This window comes from Colobus angolensis, unplaced genomic scaffold (assembly GCF_000951035.1).
Source record: "Colobus angolensis palliatus isolate OR3802 unplaced genomic scaffold, Cang.pa_1.0 Scaffold59, whole genome shotgun sequence".
In the NCBI taxonomy this organism is placed as follows: Eukaryota; Metazoa; Chordata; class Mammalia; order Primates; family Cercopithecidae; genus Colobus; species Colobus angolensis.
Window position 1 is genome coordinate 6,551,765 of NW_012119487.1, and position 23,612 is coordinate 6,575,376.

Consider the following 23,612-nt stretch of genomic DNA (forward strand, 5'->3'; position numbering starts at 1 on the left):
TTTTTTTTTTTTTTTTTAATGGCTGAATGGTATTCCATTGTGTGTATGTACCACATTTCCCTTATTCAATCATCTGTTGATGGATACATAGTTTACTTCCAAATCTTGGCTACTGTCAACAGTGCTGCAAAAAACATGGGAATGCAGACAGCTCTTTCATACATAAGTTCCTTTCTTTTGGGTATATACCCAGCAGTGGGATTGCTGGGTAATATGGTAGCTCTAGTTTTAATTTTTTAGGAACCTCCAAACCATTCTTCAGAGTGGTTGTACCAATTTACATTCCCACCAACACTGTACAAAAGGGTTCTCTTTCTCCACATCCTCACCGGCACTGGTTTACTGCCTAACTTTTAGATAAAAGTCATTTTAACTGGGATGAGATAATATCTCATTGTAGCTGTGATTTGCATTTCTGATGATCAATGATGTTGAACACTTTTAAATATACCAGTTTGCTATTTACACATCTTCTTTTGAGAAATGTCTATTCAAATCTTTTACCCATTTTTAAATGGATTATTAGATTTTTTTTTTCCTACAGAATTGTCTGTGCTCTTTATATATTCTGGTGATTAATCACTTCTCAGATGAGTAGTTTGCAAATATTTTCTCCCGTTCTGTGGGTCGTCTCCACACTTTGTTGACTGTTTCCTTTGCTGTGCAGAGAAGTTTCTTAACTTGATATGATCCCATTTGTCCATTTTTGCTTTGGCTGCTTGTGGAGTATTACTCAAGAAATTTTTGCTCAGATCAAAGTACTGGAGATTTCCCCCAGTGTTTTCTTGTAGTCGTTTTGTAGTTTGAAGTCTTAGATTTAAATCTTTAATCCACTTTGATTTGATTTTCATATATGGTGACAGAAAGAGGTCTAGTTCCATTCTTCTGCAAATGGATATCCAGTTTTCCCTTTGGCATTTATTGAAAAGACTGTCTTTTCTCCAGTGTATGTTCTTGGCAACTTTGTCAAAAGTTGAGTTCACTGTAGGTGTGCTATACTTTTATTTAACTGGTAGCATAGAATTATTTACACTATTATCACTGCAAACATGTGAGTAATGTCTGCACTATGAAATTATAATGGCTATGACAACGTTAGAAGTCTAAAATTTTTCACCTCCATTTTAATCTTATGGGACCACTGTCATATATGCAGTCTCTCATTGATTGAAATGGCATTATACCTTGTATGACTCTACAATGCAAATATTCCAAAATAAAAACAAATTGAAATCCAAAACACTTCTGGTCCTCAGCATTTTGGAAAAAGGGTTCTCAACCTGTATATGGTAGAATTTTTACCTGCAATGTTGCTATGTTTTTTACATTATTTGCTCTTTTATGCCTCCATTATTACCTTACTTTGTGTTATACAGATATTTTCTAGTGTATCATTTTAGGTTTTAGTAAATTTTAGAAGTTATTTTTCATAGTGGTTTTTCTGGGGATTACAATTGGCATGTTAAATTAAAATAACCTAGTTCAGATGATCACTAATTTAATTTCAATACTGTAACAAAATTCTGCTGCAATATAGCTCCAGCTCCTTTTCCCCTCATCCTTTGAAACATTACGGCCATACATACTACATCTTTCTATGTTATATATTCATCAATAGTTTTAGAATTACTATTTTAGTCAATTGTCTTTCAACCCTTTTCCAGTTTAGAAAAAAGAAAGTGCAGTTTGCTGCCAAAGTTCATTTAATTTTACATAAACACTCTCTTCAAGGCTGCTGCAAATTTGACTGAATTTTAGTGTGAAAATAAAATATAGAACTGTTCTTGGGAGTCATTTCTAAAGAGAACTAACATCAGAATTGTCTGAATCATCAGAATCATCTATTTCAAAAAAATTGGATTCATCAAATGAACCTCTGGCAGGCAAGTATTTGAGTACAATGTTAACATCATGCATAAGAATGTTATGTTTTCTAGGATTTGACATTTTCAGCGACTGAGCACAGTAATTCTCTGCCAAATTTTCTCGATTTTCATTTGTGTAAATGGAAATACCACTACTAAAAACAGAATGCTATAGATAGAATGATGTCTGTTGTTTCCAAAGTTGATATACTAGAGTGATGTAAAAATAATAATAAAAGCGAGATATTTCGTGACAAAGTTATCTCAAGGTAAACAACTGCAGCCGCAAGTGCCACCAGCAAGTATTCTCAGGGCAAATGAGTAAAGGGTTAAATCAGAATAAAAATTCTTTACAAAAAGTTCATCTAAACTATCTTTTTTATATACCGACATGATTATCTCAACCAGTTCTCCTTAGTACTTTGTGGACTTACATTACAGTCTAGTATCCCCTTATTTTGGCCTGCAGAACTCTCTCTATTTCTTATAGGGTAGGTCTCCTGACAAAGAACTCACTCAATTTATCTGGGAATATCTTAATTTCCCCTTCATTTTTGATGAATAGTTTTGCTGAATATGAAATTTTTTATTGACAATCCTTTCTTTTCAATACTTTAAACATATCCTACTGCCTGCTGGCAGTCATGATTTCTGATGAGAAATCATTAGAAATGTTAACATTAATTTTAATGAGGATCCCTGGTACTTGCTGAGTGACTTTTTCATTGCTGTTTCCAGGATTCTCTCCCTGCCTTTCAAGAGTTTCACTATGATGAGTTGAGGTGTACATCTTACCTGTTTGCGGTTTACTGAGCTTTTTGGATGTGTGGACTGATGTTTTCCATCCAATTTGGGAAAATACTGGCCATCATTTCTTCAAATATTTTCTACCTCTTTCTTTCTCTCTCCTCATCTTTTGGAAATCTACAAATGTTGGCATGCTTGATGGTGTCTTTAGGTTTCTGAAGTTCATTTTTTCTTTCATTCTTTTTTCTTTGTATTCTTTACAATGGATAATCACAACTGACCTATCTCCAAGTTTACTGATTCTTTCTTTTGACAGGTCAAATTTTCTCATGAACCTCTCTAATGAATTTTTCATGTTTAGCTATGATACTTTTAACAGCAGAATTTTTATTTGTTCTTATTTTTGTTAATATTCTCTATTTGATAAAGTATATTTGTCATATTTTTCCTTTAACTCTTTGTGGTTTAACTACCTTTTTGAACATATTTGTAATAGGTAATTTAAAGTCTCCGTTTAATAAGCCCTATAGCTAGGAGAATTTCTACTAAGAAGTTTTCTTCTTTGTGTATACCTTTTTTTATTGAAAAGCAGACATTTTGGAAAATACTATGTGGCAATTGTGGACTCAGTTCTTCCTCTTGGTTTTCTTCTAGCTCAGCTTTTTGCTGTTGGTGGTGTTGCTGTTTGTGGTTTAATGACTTCCCTGGGACTAAATCTGTTCAAACTATAATTCCTACTGTCTGGAGCCACTGGACATCTTTAATGAGTTTATTTTTGTTTTTATTTTTAAGTCCAGCTGAGTAGGAGTTGTTCCTGGGTCAGCAACACTTAGTAGTAACAAGATGTCCTTGTCTTCTACCCTTTGCCAAGGGGATTTGTGTGTATGTTGGGGAATGCTTTCAAAGCTTAAATCTGCCTTAGCCTTCACTTCCTGCTTACACAGAGCCTCATGGTCAACCAGAGGTGAAGACTGGGGCTCTGTGCAGTTTTTCCTGGATATGCACACTACACCTGGCACATGTGCATAGCATTCTACAACTAGGTACATGTCAGAGCTTCCTGACCCTCACCTGTGGCTGTTTTGTTGTCCAGATCTTTGTTTTCAATTTTTGGCTGTGTCCTTGATTGCCCAACTGGAAATAGAGTCTGACACAGCTGTGATACTGCATCTGATTATTTTCAATAATACTGTGGGTATGGACACATATTTTTCCATGGAGATTTTCAGTTGGGTCAAAGAGTAACAATATTCTAATATTTCACAATCAAAAACATTTTAATAAGTAATATCTCAAGTTATTTCATAAGGTGAGAATAATTTGATATTATAAAAATAACATAGTACTGTATAATAATATACTAACATATTCTCAAGTGAATACAAAAGGGGTGTAATATGTAAAAGATGAAGGCGTATAAGTAAAGGTTAAATTATGTCACTGTGTACTGCACAAAAGTATTACAGTAGCTAAAAACTGCATACCACACGCACGAAGGTTTTTACAGGAGTTATCAAATGACAGATATTTCTACAGATGTGACAACTTCAAAAGAAACTGTATTCGAGTACTCAGAACCAGTTTGGTATGTTGAGTGGTGACTTATTTTCAGCAAACTATATACCAGTTAATCTGATTATTGTTGTTATTATACCATCATATTGTTATTTTGAATTTTCTTGATTTTATATATTTTATTGCATTTATTAATAATTAGAATTTGTTCTGAGTTATAGTTACTTAGGGGCATATGAAGATGGTCTACAGCTTTACATTTGTATATATATTGTAAGAACATTATGATGTTAAGTTATAAGTTTTGGTTACTTGGGGGTGGAGTCCACAATAATTTTCTTTCCTTTATAAAGGAGGGTGTGTCTTTATATTTCTGAAGTATTGCCATAATTGAAAAAGTATGCTTAATAATGAGGAGTTAGGCTATAGTCCATTTCTGTTTTTTCTTTTCCCCTTTTAGCTTTAAAAAAAATCCAATCTGCAAAGAAGTTGAAAGAACAGCACAATGAAAAACCTTGCACAATTTATTCTAGACTCACCAACTGTAAATGTTCACCATATTTGCTTTACCCACACCCCAAACACACACCGCCTCTTGTCTGTCTCTCTCTCTCTGCCCCCTATACCTCTGAACCACTTTAAGTTTCAAACATCAGGATATTTGACTTTTAAAAACTTCAGCCTCTACCTTCTACAAACAAAACCTTTCTTATGTACACGATATCATTATATCACATTCAAGAAAATTAATATTGATATAATATACAATGCATCCTATATTCAGATATCTCTCAATTGTTTAAAAAAGAGCCTGAATATTTATTAAGTTTTTACTAATGGGTCACTCATTATATTTAGTTTCCATGTCTCTGGCCTATTATATAAAACATTTCATAATATTGTTATATTTGAAGCATTGTTGTCTAAATGTTTTCTTATTATTATGTTCAAATTAAATGTTTTGGCACAAATACTATAAACATGGTCCTTTCTACCACATCAAAAAAAGAGGCACATGTTTGTTCCAATAGTGATGCTAAATTTGATTACTTAAATGACCTTCTGGCCTTTTCAGTATAAAGGGAATCTGTCTCTTTTATTTCAATTGTTAAGCCAAATGATGCTACTTCCACGGCCATTAAGAAGAAAACAAATACATTTTATTTTTTACACAGCTACATGTCAAATGTCAGCAAATAACCAAGTAACAAAAACTGTACAAATACTTTCTTTAAGCCAACAAGATTAATTAATACCTGATTCTTCATAGAAAATCAATGCTAGATGACAAGGTGATGTCAACAATATCACCATTTATAGAAATAAAACTATCAATGTCAACATTTCCTCAGTGGTGATAGGAGCCTGGGGACAGATTAAAGTACATTTTAAAGGCTGATTTTTAATTGTGGGGAATAGTGAAAACAGAACTTTAATCCTTCTTAATATTCCCCTTTACACATACTTTCTAATTGAAACACATTTTAATCTATCTCAGTTTTAATTGATATCTCAAAGTTTTCAGTGGTGTGAAAAACAAAATAATGTGGTGGCAATAATTTAAAACCTATACTTTATAAAATTAGAATCATGCTGTCCAGTACAGTAGTCATTAGCCACATGTGGTTATTTAAGTTATATAAAATTAAAGTAAAACTTAATTTCTCAGTAAAACCAGCTATATTTCAAGTGCTCAGCAGCCAAATGTAGCTAGAACTATTACTGCAGTTCTATTTGACAGTTTTGGTAGAAAATAACTAAACCAATTAATAATCTACAAATATGTATGGTGTATTAAGTAGAAATTTCATTTCTGTTAAAGGGAAGAGAGTAACTGAAATAGAATAATAAACTCTCAATACTTCCGATGGTTATGTTCACATTCACTAACTATGTGAGTTAATCTTCCCTTTCTTACTTTTTTTCTCATTCATATACTCCATAAAGCACACAGTATGCTTGTCAGACCATCTTAACAAACAGATCAATCTTTCTAGACAATGTGAGCTTCAAATTGTCCAGTTACTCAAAATGTGAGCTTCAAAACAGTAACTGTTTTATGGCTAGAGGGAATTTAGGAATAAAATACACACAGACATTTATCATAATGCATTTATATACAGTCACGTGCTAGATAATGACATTTCATGATGGTGGTCCCACACGATTATAATAGAGCTGACAAGTTCCTATCACCTAGTGACTTTGTAGCTATTAGTAACTTTGTACACATTATTCTAAGTTTTTGGTGATTCTGGTGTACACAAACCTACTGCATTGACAAAATAAAAGTATAGCACATACAATTACGTACAGTACACAATATATGATAATAAACAACTGTGTTACTGGCTTATGTATTCACTTTTTTAATCATTATTTTAGAGTGTACTCCTTCTATTAATTAAAAAAAAAAAAACTGTAATACAGCCTCAGGAAGGTGGGCACAGTGGTGTGTACTTGTATCCCAGCAACTTGGGAGGTTGAGGCAGGAGGATTGCTTGAGCTCAAGTTTGAGGCGGCAGTGTGTTAACACTGTGCTTATGAATAGTCACTGTACTTCAGCCCGGGCCATAGGTTGGAGAACAGTGGTGCAATAATGGCTCACTGCAGCCTCGACTTCCTGGGCTCAGGTGAATTTCCCACCTCAGCCTTCCAGGTAGCTGGGACTACAGGTGTGCACCACCGTGCTCCACTAAGTTTTTGTGGAGCTGGGGTTTCACCATGTGACTTGGCTGGTCTGGAACTCCTGAGCTCAAGTGATCCACTCACCCTGGCCTCCCAAAGTGCTGGGATTACAGATGTAAGCCACCACGCCCAGCCAAGAAGGGTCAAAAAACTTAAGTTTTAAAGTTAATGAAGTAAAAAACTTACATTAAGCTAAGGTGAATTTATTACTAAACAAAAAGCTATTAAAAAATAAATTTAGTATTGCCTAAGTATACGGTAATGACCTAGGCCTTCATATTCACTCACCACTCATTAATTCACCCCAAACAACTTCCAGTTCTGCAAGCACCATTCATGGTAAGTGCTCTATAAAGGTGTATCTTTTTTTTAAATCGTATATTGTATTTTTGCTGTAGCTTTTCTATATTCAGATACATGAATATTTACCATTATGCTATAATTGGCTACAGCTTTCAGTACACTAGCAAGCTATACAGGTTTGTAGCCTAGGAGTAATAGGCTCTACTATATAGCTTAGGTGTGCAGTAGGTTTGTGTAAGTATACTCTATGATGTTTGCACAATGACAAAATCTAATGACAACATTTCTCAGAATGCATCCCATCTTTGAGCGACACGTGATTGCATTACGTAATCCCTAGGTATCCTCAGGGGAACTGGTTTCAAATCCCCATGCCCTCCATACCAAAATCCATGGATGTTCATGTTTCTTTTACAAAATGACCTAGTACATGCTTATAACTTCCATACCTCCTCCCATATACTTTAAATCATCTCTAGATTACTTATAACACCTAATACAACATACAGGTTGTATGTAAATAATTGTTATACTGTATTTCCAAAATTTGTGTTTTTTTTTTTTTTTTTTTTTTTTGAGACGGAGTCTTGCTCTGTCGCCTGGGCTGGAGTGCAATGGCCGGATCTCAGCTCACTGCAAGCTCCGCCTCCCGGGTTCACGCCATTCTCCTGTCTCAGCCTCCCAAGTGGCTGGGATTACAGGCGCCCGCCACCTAGCCCGGCTAGTTTTTTTTTTTGTATTTTTTAGTAGAGACGGGGTTTCACCGTGTTCGCCAGGATGGTCTCGATCTCCTGACCTCGTGATCCGCCCGTCTCGGCCTCCCAAAGTGCTGGGATTACAGGCTTGAGCCACCGCGCCCGGCCTTGTGTTATTTTTTATTGTCATATTAATACTTTTTTTTCCTAAATGTTTTCAATCCAAGGTTGGCTAAATCAGCAGATGCCCAAGGGTACAGAAAGCTGAGATTGTAACTCACCCCAAAAATATATGATTATAGAAAGAAAAGAAAATAGAGTTCAGAAATTTACTTAGCTACGGGGAAAAGCACAAGATGATGATGGGTTCTGAAATAAGAGATAACTGAAATCTAATCTTGTAATATAAAATTTTCTATTTGCTGTTTGTGGTATCTTATTTGGTCTTAATGAATCAATATAAAGAATATAAAGGATTTAAGTTTCATTTAACGAGCAAACCTACTTGGTTCTCCTTCCTGCTGTAGTTTTTCTCCTCGTATAATTTCTCATTTCTGTTACATTAGATTACCATAAATAAATTAATTATAATTCTCTTTGGACTGAAATGGTTTACAAAGACTACAAACATATTTCAACTCACCACGTAATATGTGAAAAGTCAAAATCAGACACAGAATTTTAACTGAAGTATGAGAAAATGTTTCATATATTATTTATAAAAAAGGACCTTTTAAAGCTGGTATACCTCACTATTACTAACATAGTGTTTTAACTTGAAAGCAGTGCTTGCAGAAAAAATTAAAATTCCAGACTTATTTAAATACATGCACATATAAAACTATGAAGGTTATTCCAGGAAAGTACCTGCGGCTTTTTTAGTTAAGTCACTGCCAAAAGTATATATGTTTTATAGCTGTATGAAAGATTACTCAGCCTGATTTTACAATCACTGATTAAGAGTTCATTCCAGTAAGTGCTCTTTTAATTTTGGAGTGGGAACACTGATTAATTATATGAAGCTATTTCTCCATTCCCTCAAAATATACAAAGTATTTGTATTTTATCTTCATGTTTTCAGTGGAGAATAAAGGGTACAGAATGAACTTTCATTAGCAAAAAGCAAGCAGAATTTGATTTGACGTGAAAAGAGAGAACAGAAAAAAGCAGAAAGCAAGAGAATACATCTGACTACTGAGATCAAGTGGGAAGCTGTGCTTACATTTGAAAGGCTGCTTTATAGACTTCTGCTCCAGGACCCCACCCAACCAATTCCTACACAACCATCAGGGTGTCAAGCACTGTCCACTCTCATCAATGCAGTTCAGAGAAAGTGATTCTGGGTGCTAAATTAGCTACTTAATCATTTATTATTTCAACAGCACAAGTTATGCTGCCTAGCTGCAACCTTTATCTCTATTAAATGGAATTCATTCATTTATTGGAAAACTATTCTAATTATCTGTTAGAAGTAAGTACCCTGAAAACAGGTGGTTACATTCTGTAATTATCATTTCTTTAAGGCCATATGGACATTTAAAAACAAAACTATCTGCTAAAGAATGACAGTTTCATAATAAAATACATATTTTTGTAAAAAATTAAAATCTAAGGGTCCTAAATGAGACCTCACCTTACTTACCACTCTCTGAATTTAAGAAATTCAGATAACACCCAACACAACATAAATGTTGTATGTAAATAATTGTTATACTTTATTTCTAAAATGTGTGTTATTTTTCATTGTCATATTAATACTTTGAATTTAATACTCTGAATTTAAGAAATTCAGAGAGTGGTAAGTAATCTGAAATAAAAAAAATCTGAAATAAAAACTCTATGCTGGCTTTGTATTCCAAAAACTTTTGCAAAAAAATTAGGCAAAAAACAATGTGTGTGTATGTATACACATACATATATATGTACGCTATATATATATACATACTATATTAGTACTAATACATGTCTATTAGTACTAATATTTTAAATACATGTATTTATTGAAAATCTATTATGTGCAGTTGTAAGGGACATCGTGGGGGATACAATAATGAACAAGAAAAGTCCCTACTTTTCTGTGTGCTTACATTCAAGTATTAGAGTCAGACAAAAACAATTATGTAATAAATAAAATACAGATCAAGTGATAACAATGAGACAAAGAGGAAAGGTAATGATTGGGCGAATCTCCTTGACAGAGGGTTTTCAATAGGCTTTTTTGAGGAGATGATGTTTAAGATGAGACTGAACAGTGTGTGCTGGCTGTGGTAAGAGCCAGGGGAAGAATGTCTAAAGCAGAGAAGCTGCACAGTGAGAGCAGCATGAAATAATGTAGGATGAATCTAGAGAAGTTTGAAAGAGATCAAAGCAGGAATGCGGGATAAATTTATCTGAAAGAATATTATCCCTGCTGCTATCTGTAGAACAAACTGAAGGGAAACAAGTAGAGAAGAGCTGAGTATTCAGGCAAGAGGTTACTCCAGTGATGCAGGTAATGTAACCAAATGCAGGTCCGAACGGTCGCAGCTTGCAGTGTCCAATTAACACGGACGAGGTCTGGTAGAAAGACAGACACTTTATTAACCAAAACTAAAGGGAAGCGGTCCGATTCCTATCCAAAATAACCACTTCCATGTTTTGGGGGGAAGGCAGGTGTTTAAAAAGGGAAAGCCTGATAAGGAAGGCATGCAATAATTGAGCTGAGTACAATGTGTGCCTCAAGGTTGTATCTTGATACACAAGGGGGAAAAAAAGTTTTAAAATCAATTTTGAAGTTAAATTGTCTGGTTACAGTAATGGCTTGAACTAGAGATAACTCGATTCCTGCCTAAGCTGGATATGACTGCAGGGAGAACAACAAAGAGAAGAGAAGGATGGAAGAATTAGGGGAGTGGTCAATTGTATTAAATAGTAATGAAAAAGAACAGACTAGATCAATTAATTCAGCAATATGGAGGTAATTTAGTGATGATGACAAGAACACTTTAAGTGGAATTATGGTGGGCAGAAGCCTTGGTGAAGTAGACTACAATGTGAATGGTAGAAGAGGAGCCAGAAAAAGGAAAATTCTTCTGTAATATGATTTTTTAAGAAGAGGATGATATTTAGTAAGTAGAACATACATGATTCAATGTAATGTGAAGAATGAGATACGTGGCTTGGACCACTGCATCAACAGGAAAATTAAAAAATACGAAGATAAAGTAATGGGTTTGCAAAGGAAAAATGGATTGAGTTCTGGATGTTAAGTTTGAGGTGGCAATGAATACTGAGATAGGAATTTCCAGTAAGTAAAACAGAAATGTCTGGAGTTTTTTTTAGCTAAGCGTGGGATTGAGATAAATATTTAGGAGTCTGCTATTTAAACAGAATAACTAAATGGACAAAACAACCCATGTGGAATTTAGAGAGTGACAAGAGAACAGAGTATCAAAGAATACCAACATTTCAAAGAAAAGACAAGTGAGAACTATAGATGAGAGAGGTGAAAAAAAACCAGGGGGTGTTGTTTTAGAATACAAATGAGGAAAGTTTTTCCAGAAGTGAGTGTTCAACAATGTTGACTACTACTGAGAGATCAAATAAAACAAGGGCTTGAATGTAGTGACATGAGGCTGCTACCGATCTTAGTGAGAAGAATTTCTATGTAGGGGTAGGAGCAGAAACCATACTTCAGAGGAATGAGAAGCTGGAGTTAAAGACGAGCTCTTTCTTCTCTCTCTCCGTCTCTCTCTTTCCCTCCCTGAGTTAGGGGAAACTGCACATTTAAAACGCAGACAGAACAGAGATGTCAGGTACATGTAATTCTATTTCCATTCAAAAACTATTTTGTATAGAATTTGTAATACACTTTTATTGTGTTTACATATCCATTTTTATGAATGAACTCTTTTTTTTAAAAAAACATTATGTGTAACTATCAACCCAGGTGATAAAACAAAGGTAAATAAACAAAAAAATTTATCTACTTAAATCAGCATTCATTGTTTCATTGTTTTATCTGAAATAAACAGAGAAAGAAACTGCCAGTCTAGGAACACATTAGGTAAATGTTTAAGGGATATATCAATTCCTAACATCTTAAGTGTTGAAGCTAATCAAAAGTGTGTACTAACTGTTTATTTCTGTAAATATTACAGAATAATTTCTAGTACAACAAATAATTTTCCTGTAGGATTACTGAAAAAACAAAATAAAAACAAAAAACAAAAAACACAAAAAAACCAGAACCACAGACATTTCCACCACTGATAAGGCAATCATCAATATGTTAAGATGATTAGATGAAATAGATATAAGAATATCTTATTAAATGTTTAATGACTATTTCACTACCTTTACTAAAGAATAAAATGACTATTATTAATGAGGCAATGTTTTAAAATACAGATTAGGACACAATCAGTCTAGACTGTGTTCCAAAAAGCAGTAAGACATACAGGAAGAAGACTCATATGTAATACGGCCAATTGGACATCAAACTGAATTTCAGAAATCCTGAATTCTGTCTTTAGGCTTCTCAGATGCTTGAGAGTTTATAAAAGTCATCAATGCCCTAGCTTTTGGATACTGTGACAGGACTGGGGTGAGAAGAAAAGTTGGGAAGATACCTGTTAGGTTTCTCTTAGGCAGGAAATAAATTTTGACCATTTAAACATACATAGGTCCACTGGTTACTAGTATTTACCTCATACAGATATCATTACTAATTTTATTTATTCTGAGACAGAGTTTTGCTCTGTCACCCAGGCTAAAGTGCAGTGGTGCGATTGTGGCTCACTGCAACCTCTGCCTCCTGGGTTCAAGTGATTGTCATGACTCAGCCTCCCAAGCAGCTGGGACCAAAGGCGTGCGCCACCACACCTGGCTGATTTTTATATTTTTAGTAGAGATGAAATTTTGCCATGTTGGCCAGGCTGGTCTCAAACTCCTAACCTCAAGTGATCTGCCCACCTTGGCCTCCTAAAGTGCTGGGATTACAGCTATGAGCCACTGTGCCCAGCCTCATTATTAATTTTAATAGCAATACTTAAACAATCTTTTACTTCCATTAAGCCTTTGGCGGTATCTCAATATACTGTTTTAGAGAACTGAAAGAAAGCTACTCTGATAAAGAGAGAGCAAGCCAAGTATCTGTTACACAAACACATATGGAATACTTTGGAAGCATTTTCCCTTAACACCTGCTCTCAATTTAGTTGTCAGATCTTTGTGCATGATTTGAAGAGGAATTAGAAGATACCACTTCCTATTTTCTATCACATACAGTTGGCCCTGGTTTCCAACCTGAATAAAACCTTAAAGATGCACTAATGTAAGCCATTATTATTTACCCTTTACTTTGTGAATAATCTCTCCAATCCTCACCAATCCATAATAGATATATAAGCACTTGTGATATGCTCCTAGAGTCAAAGAAATAGCAATTACCTAACTGCACATTAGATTAAACCACAATTGTCAGTAATTTAAAATAATTAAAACAATTTTTAAAAACTTAACAATTTTTAAAGAAGTCTCAGCTAAATTCTGTACATTTTCCCACAATTAAAAAGAAGTCTCAGTTAAGAAAGAGTAGCAGAAACATTAAAAACCCCAGTCCTCCCTCACCTAATTTATTTTAAACCCTACAATATAAAACAGATTAAAGAAGAGCTGCTTAGCTTAAAGCACAAGTAGGAATCAGAGCCCTTTTTACTAACTCTTTTTTTCTCCCTGTCTGCTTGAGCCATCCTTTCCTACTCTCAATCCTTGAGGAACCTAAAAAACACATACTTTGAAAAGAATTGATTCTGTTGATCAATAGGGAAAAAATAATTTCATTTATTTTATCTGTACTTAGTTTATCTCTTTTTGCAGAAAAAGGTATATTAATGAATTTTTAATGCTTAATTTCAGGCTGGGCAAGGTGGCTCACGCTTGTAATTCCAGCGCTTTGGGAGGCCGAGGTGGGCGGATCACTTGAGGTCATGAGTTCAAGACGAGCCTGGCCAGTGTAGTGAAACCCTGTCTCTATTACAAATAAAAAAATTGGCCAGGCATGGTGGTGCACACCTGTGGTCCCAGCTATTTGGAAGGCCGAGGCACGAGAATTGCTTGAACCCAGGAGGCAGAGGCTGCAGTGAGCTGAGATCACACCACTGCACTCGAGCTTGGGAAACAGAGCAAGAATAGACTTTTTAAAAAATAAGTCATGGCTGGGTGTGGTGGCTCACGCCTGTAATCCAGCACTTTGGGAGGCTGAGGCGGGTGGATCACGAGGTCAGGAGTTCAAGACAAGCCTGGCAAACGTGGTGAAACCCCGCCTCTACTAAAAAATACAAAAATCAGCTGAGCACGACAGTGTGCACTTGTAGTCCCAGTTACTCAGGAGGCTGAGGCATGAGAATCGCTTGGACCTGGGAGGCGGAGGTTGCAGTCAACTGAGACCATGCCACTGCACTCCAGTCTGGGTGACAGAGCAAGGCTCCGTCTCAAAAAAAAAAAAAAAAAATTCACTACTACTACCACCAAATCATAACAACAACAACAAAAATCAAAACATCACTAACAGGGGCCTGGCACGGTGGCTCACACCTGTAATCGCAGCACCATGGGAAGCATAGGCAGGCAGATTGCCTGAGCCCAGGAATTCAGGACCAGCCTGGGTAACATGGTGAAAACACGTCTTTCCAAAAATATGAACATTAGCCAGGCATCGTGGCATGCTCCTGTCGTCCCAGTTATTTGGGAGGCTGAGGCAGGAGAATCACTTGAGCCTGGAAGGCAGAGATTGCAGTGAGCCAAGACTGCACCACTGCACTCCAGCCTAGACCACAGAGTGAGACTCCTGTCTCAAAACAAAATCACTAACGGCATTACAGGAAACATTTATTTCCAATAACACCTTTTATATATGTTCATGATTTGTTGATTTTAATTTTATCTGAAGGAAGAAATATGTTGCCCTAAATCTTTTGTGATACTTCTCAAACTCGACTGCCAAAGGTAAAGATACTGATTAAAACTTCATACTTGGCCAGACGCAGTGGCTCACGTCTATAATCCCAGCACTTTGGGAGGCTGAGGAGGGCGGATCACAAGGTCAGGAGTTCGAGACCAGCCTGGCCAACATGGTGAAACCCCGTCTCTACTAAAAATACAAAAATTAACCAGGCATGGTGGCGCATGCCTATAATTTTAGCTACTCAGGAGGCTGAGGCAGGGGAATCGCTTGAACTCGGGAGGCAGAGGTTGCAGTGAGCCAAGATCACGTCATTGCACTCCAGCCTGGGCGACAGAGTGAGACTCCATCTCAAAAAAAAAAAAAAAAGAAAAAACAAAACAAAACAAACAAACAAAACAGAACAAAAACAAAAACAAAAAACTTCATATTCATTAACAGGGCCCAGTACATAGTCTATACATAGATATTAGTGGCTAAAAAAATTACATTGTGAGGCTGAGCGCGGTGGCTCACACCTGTAATAATAACAGCACTTTGGGAGGCCGAGGCAGGTGGATCACCTGAGGTCAGAAGTTTGAGACCAGCCTGGCCAACATGGTGAAACCCCATCTCTACAAAACTGGAAAGATTAGCTGGGTGAGGTAGTGCACGCCTGTAATCCCAGCTGCTCAGGAGGCTGAGGCAGGAGAATCGCTCTACCTGGGAGGCGGAGGCTGCAGTGATCCGAGACTGTGCCACTGCACTCCAGCCTGGGTGTCGGAGAAAGACTCTGTCTCAACAACAACAACAAAATTATACTGTGGGCTTTTATCACTGGGAAATGTAGGAAAATATGTATCAAAGAATAATTTAAAATTTGGTGATTTACTATTTGAATTCATCTAAAAGCATCATATACAAGTAATTACTTACAGAACACACAGTATTATCACTATATTACTGTAATGAGATAAGGAATAAACAAATCACATAATCTAAACTATTTACAATGAGTTATACAATACTAAATAAGCACAAACTGCAGGCAAAAATTACTGATACTACATTTTGCCTGCTTAGAAATCAGTTTCTTTCTTCTTTTTTTAAGAGACATGGTCTTGCTCTGTTTTCATGATGGACTGTAGTGGCACAATCATAGCTCACTATACCCTTGAACTCCTGGACTCAAAGGCTTAAGCGATCCCCCTGCTTCAACCTCCCAAAGTGTTGGTATTACCAGGTATGAGCCACTACGTCCAACCAAGAATCAGTTTCTATAAAATAAAATGTGTACTAATTACTAGGCATATTTATGGTTGTGTTTTCTATTTACTAGGCAACATTTAGAGGCAGTGCCTTCCAAATTTTACTGGTTTTTAGAAATACAAAATCCAGTAAGCCCATACCAGAAGTAAAAGCATTAAAAAACACACTCAAAAAGTAGTACAGAATTATTTCCTCTAAATGGCCTAGTTTGCTAAGATTATACAAACTCAGCAGCTGCAAAATTATCTAAAGATACCACACATTTATTTTGAGAGAATTAATTTGCTTCAATCCTCATTGATTTGCTTTACATTAATCTCTTTTTTGTACACTTCTGCTTTAAGGATTAAATGCAAATAATGGTAAGTAATGAATGACTAATAAATATGGGACATAATTTTTTAATCATTAAAAAGACATTAAAATAACTTTTAAAAACCATGTCGACATGTAAATATTGCAAATAAATCAACTGATTTATCTCAAAAATCTAGCAAATGGTTGTCTGCATTAATAATGCCAGGAAAGAACTGAAAGAGCCTACCTGGGACCCTTTAACACTACTAGTGCTGCTGTCTTTGACTATCCTCAAAGACAAATTCATTATGGGAAGCTGTCAAAATCACTCAGAACCAAGTCTGATATATTGGGATTAGCATGAATGCTTGACTTTATTGAAAAGGAGAAGCACAAAAAATCATTCTAAGTAAATAATCTATGTCTGATTGAAAAGAACGTGGATTTCTCTAGCTGATAGATTCCATCTTCTATACACATACTTGTTAACTTTCTTTTTTTATTTTTTTTTATTTTTTATTTTTTGAGACGGAGTCTCGCTCTGTGGCCCAGGCTGGAGTGCAGTGGCCGGATCTCAGCTCACTGCAAGCTCCGCCTCCCGGGTTCACGCCATTCTCCTGCCTCAGCCTCCCGAGTAGCTGGGACTACAGGCGCCCGCCACCTCGCCCGGCTAGTTTTTTTTTTTTTTCTATTTTTTTAGTAGAGACGGGGTTTCACCATGTTAGCCACGATGGTCTCGATCTCCTGACCTCGTGATCCACCCGTCTCGGCCTCCCAAAGTGCTGGGATTACAGGCTTGAGCCACCGCGCCCGGCCATACTTGTTAACTTTCATGTTCACATCTTTATTACCTTTTAATTTTTACTTTTCTATCTTAGAAAGATCTATAAAATCTCCTAAGATACTGTAATTTGAATTCTCTTAGCATTTTCATTTTAATTAATGTATTTTGAGGCAATGTTATTACATACACAAAGCTCAGAAGACAAATGTTTTCATTCTAATTTATTCCTTTTATAACTATATTGGGACTTATAAAATCTTTTGTATGTATGATAAAAGGTGAAAGAACAAAATAACAAAATAAAAGTACAAAGAGAAATTTATTGTTAACAAGCACAAATATAAGATCTAAGCAAGACAGACAGAGAAGCTTACAAGTAGCATGATGCCTCACTTCCCTGGTAGGATCCACAGTGCCCTTGCAACAGGAAGTCAAACTATAATTGGTGGGTAGCTCATATACTAATTTTCTACCTCTCAAAATTCCAAAAGCAATGTTTAAGAAAAGTATAGCCCATTCCTAAAGTCAAATTTAGATGACAGGCTACATTCTAAAAAATGTTTCAATTCTAAATGAAGATGACTGAATATTGGTCAGTTTTCTAGTAGTAAAGGCTTTTCCTGTATTAAAGGAATGTTTCAGTGAAAGGTACAATGAAAGACAATGAATTAAGCACTATTGGCCTCATTGATGCTTTGCTGTGATACTATCCCCTGCTTTAGACTGAGGAAAATTAGCTCATACCTAACCTCAACGTGCCCTCAGCATCCATTTCCACCATCTTAAAGTGTTTACAGCCTATGTAAGATATAAAGTTAAAACTATATTGCTCAGATGCCCTTGCAGTTATGCTTCTAGACATGAATTAGAGTCCATCAATCAGATGCACTTATTGAAGATTTGAAAGGTGAACATTTTATGATCATTCTCCTTCTGCTTTGAATGTTTCTGTTTCAAGCACCATTGTAGAGATGTGGGGGTTTTCTGTTGTAGTGTTCCAGTTTCTAATTTCTAGCTTTGTGGGAGCTATAGTGAAGGATTCCTGATTCCGTGATTACAGTAATGGCATCATGTTCTTGATTTTAATAGTGCCACTTGCTGAGAAATAATAGCTTTCTTGGCCTATCTATTTGGTGATGAGCTAAGAGTCATTACTGGAAACCAAGCCTACAGAATCATTCTACAGACCTTCCAACAATAACAACAACTACAACAGCCTTTTCACACACACTATTACACGATGAAGAAACTGACAGATGTTTAGCTACACCTACCAAAAAGAAATAAGAGAAAATACATAATTATAGTGGAATGAAACTAGGTACATTACTATTGACAATACAGGAATTACAAAGGAATGTTATGAACAACTTTATGCCAATAAATTAGAAAACTTAGAAAATCTGAATTCAGCTAGAAAAAGTAAACAGGCTGGGTGCAGTGGCTCACGCCTGTAATCCTAGCACTTTGGGAGGCCAAGGTGGGTGGATCACCTGAGGTCAGGAGTTTGAGACAGCCTGACCAACATGGTGAAATCTCGTCTCTACTAAAAGTAGAAAATTAGCTGGGTATGGTGGCACATGCCTGTAATCCCAGCTACTTGGGAGGCTGAGGCAGGAGAATTGCTTGAATCCAGGAGGTGGAGGTTGCAGTGAGCTGAGATCGCGTCACAGAACTCCAGCCTGGGCAACAACAGCGAAAACTTCATCTCAAAAAAAAAAAGAAAGAAAGAAAGAAAGAAAGACAGAAGAAGAAGAAGAAAAAGTAAACACATTGAATTAGGAATTTAAAATCCTCCCCAAAAGAATAATCCAAGCCCAGATAGAATTCATGAATTCTATCAAATATTTAAAGAAAATAATGCCAATTCTTCACAAACTCATTCAGAACGCAGAGGAAGGAACACTTTCCAATCCATTCTTTAAACCCAGTAGCTCTTTTCTGACAAAGACAGAAAATATCATCATAAGAAAACTACAGGCCAGGCATGGTAGCTCATGTCTGTAGTCCTAGCACTTTGGGAGGCCAAGGCAGGCAGACCACTTGAGGTCAGTAGTTCAAGACCAGCCTGGCCAGAATGGTAAAACTCTGTCTCTACTAGAAATACAAAAAATTATTCGGATGTGGTGGCTGGTGCCCGTAAGTCCCAGCTTCTCAGGAGGCTGAGGCACGAGAATCACTTGAATCTGGGAGGCAGAGGTTGCAGTGAGCCAATATCGCGCCACTGCACTCCAGCCTGGGCTCTGACAGAGCGAGATTCTGTCTATAAATGAATGTATAAAACTACGGATGAATATCCATTACTAACACAGACACAAAAGTACTTGAAAGGTTGGTTTATTATTATAATATTACTGTCCCATATTATTAAGTATAGGACATTAACCTCACAATCAACCTCAACAGAGGCAGAAGAAAAGCATTTGACAAAATCTAACGCCTATTTACAACAAAAACTCTTAGCAAACTACGAACAGATAAAAAATTACTCAAACTGATAAAAGGTATCTACAAAAAACCTCACAGCCAACACCATACTTAATTGTGAAGGACTAAATACTCTTCACATATAAAAAGTTGCTTTTACCACTTCTATTTAACATTGTACTTGATCTTCTAGCTAATACAATAAAGCAAAATGTCATTCATAAATTGTTCAACTGCAGATATGATTCTACATGTAGAAAACCCCAAGAAATCCACAATAAAACAAGAACAAATAAAGAGAAGCAGTGTTAGAGATATAAGATCGATATATAAAAATCAATTGTATTTCTGTACACTATTAACAAAACAATCAAAAAATAAAATTTAAAAGCAATTCCATTCACGACAGAAATAAAAGTAACAAAATAAGGATAAATTTAACAAAAGAAGTTCAAGACTTGTACACTGAAAATTACAAAACTGTTGATGTTAAAAATGGCAAAGATAGTTAAAAAAGATAAAGTGAATAATAGGCTAATTTAATATATGGATTTAAAATTACCAATTAAATATAGTAGTTTATCAAAATAATTCTACATTATGCCATAGCAAGGTTCATTCAAGAAAAATACAACTCAGTTTTAGAAAAAGCATAAGTATTAATTGGTGCTAAAAGGTAGTTGATATAATACTGTTTTGCTTCTAATTAAGAAACAGTAAAGTAAAACAATTTGAATAAAATATTTTTCAAAAGTAGATATTCTAAACAGCAGAACACTAAAGCTCATTCAACTCAATGAAATAGATGGGGGAGGATATCACTAGTATAACTCTACCTTAGAGGTAGAGAATGTGATAAATCATCGGAAAAGAAGAAATGCAACTGGCAGATATCAAGTATAAACTGATAATCCAAACACTACTAAAAAGCTACTAGACTTAATGAGAAAAATTTATAAGGTCCCAAGATACAAGACAAATATCCAAATACGAATAATTTTTGTCTACGCTTAGCAAAAAATACCTAAAACAAAGGGAGTGGAAAATAAAATTTTATTAAAAATAACAAAAATGGTAACATATATAGGAAAAAAAATTGACCAAAAAGTCCAGAACCTAAAGTAAGTAAATTATAAAATCTCATTGAAAGACAGAAAACAACCCAAACAAAAGCCAGGGCACAGTGATCCCAGCACTTTAGGAAGCTGAGGTAGGCAGACTGCCTGAGCCCAGGAGTTTGAGAATAGCCTGAGCAACATGGCAAAACCCTGTCTCTATGAAAAATACAAAAATTAGCCAGGCGTGGTGGTGCATGCCTGTAGTCCCAGCTGCTCGTGAGGCTGAGGTTGGAGGATCACTTGAGCCAGGAAGGACCAGGCTGCAGTGTGCTGTGATCATGCCACGGGTACTCAACCTGGGTGACTCTGTGTCAAAAAAAAAAAAAAAAACCCAAACAAATAAAAAGACACCCCACGTAACTGTGGAAAGACATACTATCACAATAATGCCAATGCTTCTAAAATCAGCAAATAAACACAAGAAAGTCTGGTAAGAATCCCAAAAGAATTTTTCTAGAATTGGAAAACTATAAATCTTAAAGCTTGCATGGAAAATTAAATGAGAAAAGTAACTAAGAAATGTATGAAAATGTAGAATAGTAGGGAAAACTGCCTAGCAGATAGTGGAAGCATTTTTAAAATAGGTTCCTATTTTCTAGGAAGGAAAAAATTTGATAATATTCATATCTGGCAATGGTACAAATTAACTAAACACTGATAAAATATTATTATATCCATAAATGATGGTCAGTGTCTACATACACTCAAACCCAATAAACTAAGAATATATATTTTAATTGAATACATAATATTAATAATAAAAATAACAACTATAAGAACTTTACACAAAGAATCGTTTTTCCATAATCCTCAGAACAGCCCCAAACAGCTCTACCTCTGCGTTAAAGATAAAAAACTTGGGAGAAAGTTAAAGAACTTGCTCAAGGTCACATTTCTAATCAGTGACAAAGTATTTAAATAAGACAGAAGTAGGTTCAAACGAAAACAGCATGTAATCATTAAAAATAAATTCTATATGCTAAAAAAAAAAGAGAATTTTGCCCATATCTACATATTAGTCCATGTCCTCCTTAAACTGAACTATGAAATTATGTCAGTAGCCCAGTGAGACAGTGAGTTGAATAAAAGGAAAAAGTATAGTGACATGGTTTAAATTATGCATTTCCTTTTTAAAAGTTGCTATTGTCTCCATCATATGGTGCTAGCTTGTATTTTGTAAAATCCTGATATTATTAATAAAAAATAAGACTTCACCATTCAGAAGCCAAATTACAAGTATTTACTATTTTAGTAAATATTCAAGAGGGAAAAATATCAAAGATAAAAATTTTAAGGGTAGGGTGACCATATGATTTATCATCCAACTCATGACACTTTTGTGAATGAAAGAGGGCACTAACAGTAAATACAAACGGTGTGAACTAGAACTGTCCCAGGCAAACAGAGACATATGGTCACCCTAGTTAAGAAAAATAATTTACCTAATGATTATTTGGTAATGATAATAATAGCAAACTTTTTTTGAATACTTCCTATGTTAGCATGAACTCCACGATACAAGACTATGTCTTATTCACTGTCCCTAGATGAGTGCTCTGTGTATAGTAGGGACTCAATAAATAATTGTTGAAAGAACAGTTTGCCTTAAAAAAAAGTGTTCCTGTGTCTATACAATATAGCTTAACAATAGCTTGTTTAAATGTTATTATGACCTTAAGTTTGTGAATAAGTAATAAACATTAATTCATGCATATAAACACTAAGAAAAATGATAAAAATTAACAAATTTATATCTATGTATTAAAGATAGGTGACAGAATAGTGCAATTAAGGTACAGCACTAAATGAATAATGATGGCATACTGCATATACTTTTAATTTATAGTCTAATAATGAAAACAATATTTAAACCTACAAAAGAGTTATTTGTTTTAAAATGCTCTCCTATCCTTACCATGATATTCAACCAACATCAAAGGAAGACAAATCTGCTTTCATTTCTTACCTGCACAGCCGAAAGCCAAATGGTATCTGGAAGAGGGGCTGAACTTAACACAGCACACGTTAGCCTTTGCCTCAATGCTTGCCACTGAGTTGTCTAGATTGGTAGACCACAGCTTCACTAAGGGCAAAGGACAATAAAAACAAAAAGAGAAACAAATAATACATTAGTAAATGCTTCGGTAACTTGGGCAAGTTTGCTTATTGCTCTAGAAATCTTTTTATGCCAATCTAAAACATTTGGTTTACTAGGACTAAAAGTGTTAAAGATGAATGTATTTGTTTCTTCTCACATTGCTAATAAAAAGATACCTGATACTGGGTAATTTATTAAAAAAAAAAAGGCTTAATTGACTCACAGTTCCATATGGCTGAGGAGGACTCACAACAACGGGAGAAGGCAAATGAGGAGCAAAGTCATGTCTTACATGGCAAGCAGGCAAGAGAATATGTGCAGGGGAACTCCCATTTATAAAACCATCAGATCTCATGAGATTTATTCACTATCACAAGAAGAGCATGGGGGAAACTGCCTGCTGTGATTCAATTATCTCCATCTGGTCCCATCCTTGACACATGGGGATTATTATAATTCAAGGTGAGATCTGGGTGGGGACACAGCCAAACCATATCACTGAATGACTGAATAATACAATAATATTAAAACTAAGAGAGCTTAGTTTCAATGTCAAAAATCAATATAGAAAAAAAGGTCGGGCACGGTGGCTCATGACTGTAATGAGCCTGAGAGGCTGAGGCAGCAGATCACTTGAGCTCAGGAGTTAAGAGACCAGCCTGGGCAACATGGTGAAACCCCGTCTCTACTGAAAATACAAAAGTTAGCTGGGCATGGTGGTGCAGGCCTGTAGTCCCAGCTACTTGGGAAGCTGAGGTGGAATAATCACTTGAGCCCAGAAGGCAGAGGTTGCAGTGAGCTGAGATCCGGCCACTGCACTCCAGCCTGGGCGACAGAGCGAGACTCCATCTCAAAAAAAAAAAAATTTAAAAATTAGCAGAAGG

The 23,612-nt window shown here is 35.7% G+C and overlaps 1 protein-coding gene across 2 annotated transcripts in view; it reads right to left on the minus strand.

Annotated features, from left to right (window-relative positions):
* RFWD2 (ring finger and WD repeat domain 2, E3 ubiquitin protein ligase) overlaps positions 1-23,612 on the minus strand; it is a 263,804-nt gene that overhangs the window by 59,334 nt on the left and 180,858 nt on the right. For both annotated transcript variants that reach the window (XM_011962376.1, XM_011962375.1), the window contains one exon: positions 22,597-22,713. In XM_011962376.1, the coding sequence (XP_011817766.1) occupies positions 22,597-22,713 (117 nt within the window). The remainder of the gene's footprint in view (positions 1-22,596; positions 22,714-23,612) is intronic.